At 56.1% G+C, this 5,130-nt stretch overlaps 1 protein-coding gene across 1 annotated transcript; it reads right to left on the reverse strand.

Moving 5' to 3' along the window:
- Positions 1–2,489: 2,489 nt before the first annotated feature.
- On the reverse strand, positions 2,490–4,855 carry ADM (adrenomedullin). The gene is made up of 4 exons (XM_012654423.1): positions 4,618–4,855; positions 4,057–4,175; positions 3,784–3,933; positions 2,490–3,567 (listed from the first exon to the last, which is right to left on the reverse strand). Exons 2-4 carry the CDS (start codon positions 4,152–4,154, stop codon positions 3,258–3,260), a joined length of 558 nt encoding a protein of 185 aa, XP_012509877.1. The 5' UTR covers positions 4,155–4,175; positions 4,618–4,855; the 3' UTR covers positions 2,490–3,257.
- Between the last annotated feature and the right edge of the window lie 275 nt (positions 4,856–5,130).

Raw genomic sequence — 5,130 nt, forward strand, 5'->3', positions numbered from 1 at the left:
AGTTTCCATTTCTCCCCATCGCTACCCTTCACCCTTAGCTGTTCAGCCAAGGTGTTGGGTTTTCAAGAAATTGCCTGATACCCTGTCTTTGATTACAAATAGATGGTACCATTCCCACAGCCAGCAACAGTAGCTAAAGATAAAAGCTGTGAGTATTCCTCAGCTGTGGACAGGTCGATTCAGCTCACAAATGACTCACTGCTGTGATAAATGATGTGTTCTTGGCATCAAGAGGCCCTATCCTGATACTTCAGCACCTTACAGAGAAGGGGTTTGATGGTGACCTTCAATTAATCCTGAACTTGTAAGCAGTCTGGTCTTAGGAGGGTCTCTGTCTCCTCACACATGTCTCCAGTCACAGGACTTGCAGCAGGAAGGACTCCAACTGAGCAGCTGCCTCTTTCTTCTCAGAGCTGAACCATCTCCTTCTCTTGCCTTGGATTCCCTGAAGTCATAAGACTCCCTCAGCACAAGGCTAGATGCCCGCTCCCTGCTTACAACAGCCCTAAGCTAGTGCCCAACCTGCCTTTGGCAGCTTTGTTTGCTGGCTGAAGCTCTGCCAGGGTGGTTTGGCTGGAGGGCTCTGTGGCTATGGGACAAACCTTGGCTCAAGGAATAGGGGGAATGTTTAATCTTGAGCCACTGTCTGCGAGTCTGCAGTGTTTGCTACTCTCCGAGTTTCTGTAGCCCCTTCAGACCACCCAGAACCCATTCACTGGTACAGAAATTCCATGACTAGAATTTTTAGTCACTTTTTCATTCATACATGCCCTGTACCTTTTCTGTGTCTAGTACAGAGTTCCCTCTAAGTGAATATTTATTAAAAGGTCCTTGAGGAGAAGATAGTCTGTTGCTTCATTTGTAATCCCTTCAATTCTGGTGAACCTCACAAACTTGTTAAGATCCAATAGAACAATGAACTGTATGAGGATTGACACTGTCAACAGCCAGGGGACCAAAACTGAAGCTTTGTATGATTTTAAGGAAATTCCATGTGTTAGAGACTACTTTCTTCTAAATTGAAACTACTTCAGAATTAGGCTCTCTTTGGACCCCAAACTGGGGGCCTATCTCTTTCAGTGTATGCACAGGCTTCTTCCCTCTGAGGGGGGCCTATGATATGAAATCGAGGCAAAAGCCTCAGGGGGAGTTAGGCCACACACACCCGCCAAACAATTCTATTCTCCAAACTCACCTTCAGGTTTTCTTCACCAGGAAGGTTTCTGAGATCACCTAGAAGCACCGGTATTTCAGCCATGCTTTGAAGTGGAAAGGCCAGGGAAACTTTCTGGAAAGGACAAGCAGTTGGTCTCCATCTTAAGTCTTTAGGATATTGGATGAAACAAATGGAGCAGGGAAATCAAAATCAGGAGTGCCTCCTGCGTAGGCAGGTGTACCCTCCTCCCCTCCCTTTCTGTTCGAATTATTTCCATGTCCCCTGCCCTTCTAGTCACTCAGTCAATGGGGGCTTAATGTCAGCATCTATCACGGGAACTGGGGTCCACCTTCTAAGACGGTAAGGCATACAAAGAAAGCAAGGAGGAGGAAGGAAGGAGGGAGAGAAAGGAAGGCTGGAGAGAAGTGGAGGAAAAAAATGAAAAAGGCTCTGGAAGGAGGAAGGAAGAGGTGAGTGGCAAGGGGAGGCGGAACAATGAAGGTCTCAGGCCGTCGGAGGCGCACGGTTCCGGCGGCACGTCCTTCCCGCCCGCCTCCGGCCAGCAGCTGCACGCTGCGCAGCGTGTGGGCGCTGAGTCACTGTCCCAGAACTGGGAGCCGCGGTGCAGGTCGTGGGGGAGGGGACCGGTCCTGGTTGGCATCTGCAAACTGTTTTTTTTCTTTCCTCTTTCATTAAGGCTGTGTGCTGACTCCCACGTAGGAGAACTTATTAAACCGCACGTACTGCCTGACGGCAGTTGGGACCCATCCGCGGCGGCAGGCAGGGGGCGCCACAGCCTCTCTTCTGGGCCCGCGGGCTAGCTGGGCTCTCAGGCCAGGAGATAACTGGGTTTGTTGGCTGCCGGTTTCCCGTAGATGTCCGAACATTTTGCTCGGGCAGCTTCTAACTTTCACACCCGCCGTAGACAGGGGAAAGGCCTCACTTTTATTAAAGGGCCTCGGAGACCACCCTAATTCTCCGAGGCGCACTTTCGGGCAGAGTTCCATGAGCAACTCCATAAATCTGGGACTCGGTTGCGCAACCCGCAGAGTCCAGGCTCGCTTCCCCACCAGGGCTTACCCTACTCCGCCCCGCCTGGCCGCCACGCGAGGCGGTGACCTCGGGCGTCTCCGCGAAGTCTTGATTCGCACCCAGGACACGCGCTCTGAGCGCCCTACATGGAGAACAGAGCTCGTGACAGCCCAGCCCGCGCAGAGAGGCGCCAGCACGCGACATCGCCGCCGACCCACTTTCCCAAGCTGGGTGGCGGGACCCCAAGGCTCCTGGGCGGGCCAGGACCGTACCCTCCCTCCCTGGACGCGAGAACCGAGAATGAATCAGCATTGAGACAGTTTATTGGTTTGCTGTTCACATATCATCACCCATTTTATGTAAATAGATTATACAGAGACACGGTGTTTCCTTCTTCCCCAGGAGCTAATCAGTCTATCACGCGCGGGGCGCGCGCGCACACACATACACACACACACACGCACTCCACGCAACAAGCGACGTGACACCTCGCTGAGATATTCACGTCTTAAAATAGGGGGAGGACAATACAATTGCTTTAAAATGCCCTTAATACAATATATAACGTACAAAAATATCTCTATATTTGAAGTTACAAAAAAAAATCTTGACAGCAACAAACTTAAATATTGATAGTTACCTCTGTATGTACAACACGCATTGCACTTTTCCTCTCTAGGTTTTGTAAAGTTCAAGTAATAGTGAGGCTTGCGCCCTGGTGGGGTGACACCCCGTGAGAAATCAGTTTGTGGGCGGGCACGGCAGTGGCTCAGACCCCCGCCCCGGAGGTCTCAGCATTTAATCCTCAGTTTCTCCTCTCTGTAAGCCTGGCAAACACTCCCTCGGATTCTTCTGCCCCCCTGGGGCACTTGGGCCAAATGAGGACGAAGGGAGCACTGCCTCAAGGAGGGGCCCCTGCAAAGCCAGAGCTCGCGGCCGGACGGTGCCTCCCACACTCGGGGTCCCTGCAGGGCTGTCACTGCCAGGTCCCCGTAAGGCTCGGGAAGCCCTCGGTCTTGGCAGGCGCCAGCGGGATGCTTTCGAGACTATTTGCTGTTGCCACAGGCGCCTATATGCTACGGAGAGTGGCGAGGTGCACCCCAAAGGCTGGAGCCCCGCGTGCCTGTGGCTCGGAAGACGCAGTCCGATCCCGGCCGGCCTCTGGCAGGGAGCGTCTGCGCCGGCGGCCGTAGCCCTGGGGGCTGATCTTGCTCCTGGGGGCGACGCCGTCCTTGTCCTTGTCTGTGAACTGGTAGATCTGGTGTGCCAGCTTCTGCACTGTGCACGTTCCGAAGCGGCAGCCAAAGCTTCTGAGGCCCTGGAAGTTGTTCATGCTCTGGCGGTAGCGCTTGACTCGGATGCGGGCTGCGTCAGGACCGCTGCGGAGGAGAAGTAAGGCAGCTTGAGACCCCATCAAGCAGGGCTTTGGCCCCAGCCATCAGGGACCAGAGCCATTCCAGGACCAGAGGGAGCTGGAAACTGCTCGCGCGATCCTAGCTGCCATCCAGTCCTAACGATCCCCAGGACCAGGACAGTGGAGAAGAGTTCTTCCCGGACACCTCTCCCTTACCCCGGGCTGTACGGAGCATAACTACCTGTCTTGGGGGCTTCCAGAGGCGCCCTTCATGTCCTGGGGCCGAATGAGAGTCTGGGCGGGCCCGGCCTTCACGTCGGCAAGCCCGGTGGGGTAGCTGCTGGACACCCGCAGTTCCCTCTTCCCACGACTTAGAGCCCATTTATTCCACCTGGAAAACACAAGCAGAGCCGATTCGCTTGCATCCAGGCGACATGCCGGCCCGCTGCTGCTCCCATTCACTTCTAACCCCTCGGGACCAACGGTCAGTTCCCCTTGCCTGCCAGGTACTCACTTCTTTCGGAACTCCGACGCCACATCTAGCCTCGCGGTGTCCGCGCCTAGGAAGGCGAGTGAGCCCAGGTATATCAGGGCGACGGAAATCGGCTTCATACCAGCGGCGATGCGCAGACCCTGGAAAAGGAGAGACAGGAGCCGAGCGTGAGCACCCGGGCCAGCTGCACCGCCGAGCGGGACAGGGAAGGCGGGCTGGGGCCTCGGTGCGGGCGGGCTTAGCCCGCGCTCTGCCTGTCTCAGACGCTTATCTCGCCCGGGCGCAGAGAGGCGCCAGAGGCGTTTGCACCCGCCAGGCAGGTGACAGGCTCGGAGGGGAGGCAGCTGCACAGTGCCAGGCTCCCAGAGGTTCCTTGCTCAACTTCTTGGAACTCGCCTGGCGGAGCAGAGGGGACTGGGTATCTGGAGCTCCATCTGTGTGCATGAGCTGAGCCTGGGATGTGGGATGTACCCCTCAGAGGATCCCCCAAAGTGAGTTGTTCCCCTAACCCAGCGCTCCCAGTTTCCGGCCTTGGCAACCCACCCCCCACCCCCTTCAACTTGCGGAGCCTGTAGCACCTACCTGCTGAGAAAGTGATCTGCTGAGTACTTGAAGGAGAAAGTCCGAGACGTCCCTCTGGCAGTGGCAAAACCCGAAAGTCCAAGCCCTGCTGCGGTGAGAAGCCAGAAGAGAAAGGCTACAGCTGTTCTATCTAGTATCACCAAGAAACCACTGAGGGGCTAGTGCTGGTTCCTGCTCTTTATAAGAGCTCCAGGAGGCGGGGGCGGGGCCTGGGCTGCCCCACCGCCCTCCCTTTCTTGGGCGCGCGCGCTTCTGCACTTGGGCGCGCGCATTGCTTGCCTGTGCGGGTGGAGATGGGGGTAGGGAATAGGGGTCGGGGTGGAGGTGAAGGTGGGAGGTCCCTCGTGCCCAGAGGGCTCAGAGATGGGCTCCAGGAGGTTGTGCGAGAACTGCCACAGCCCGAACTCTCTGGGCACAGGGTTCAGACAGTAAGCCGGGGCGAAGGAGGGCCAGTACAACCTCTTGGGGTCCTTACCGCGGACCTAAGCAGCCCAGAGTGCCGGGCCTCTTGGC

The sequence above is a fragment of the Propithecus coquereli genome, unplaced genomic scaffold (genome assembly GCF_000956105.1).
Source record: "Propithecus coquereli isolate 6110/MARCELLA unplaced genomic scaffold, Pcoq_1.0 Scaffold44, whole genome shotgun sequence".
NCBI classification, from domain to species: domain Eukaryota; kingdom Metazoa; phylum Chordata; class Mammalia; order Primates; family Indriidae; genus Propithecus; species Propithecus coquereli.

Coding starts and splice junctions, on each gene's coding strand:
- ADM (XM_012654423.1), bottom strand. CDS start 4,154: ATGAAGCCGATTTCCGTCGCCCTGATATACCTGGGCTCACTCGCCTTC. Junction 3,934..4,056: donor GCGTCGGAGTTCCGAAAGAA/GTGAGTACCTGG, acceptor TGTGTTTTCCAG/GTGGAATAAATGGGCTCTAA. Junction 3,568..3,783: donor TCTGGAAGCCCCCAAGACAG/GTAGTTATGCTC, acceptor TCTCCTCCGCAG/CGGTCCTGACGCAGCCCGCA.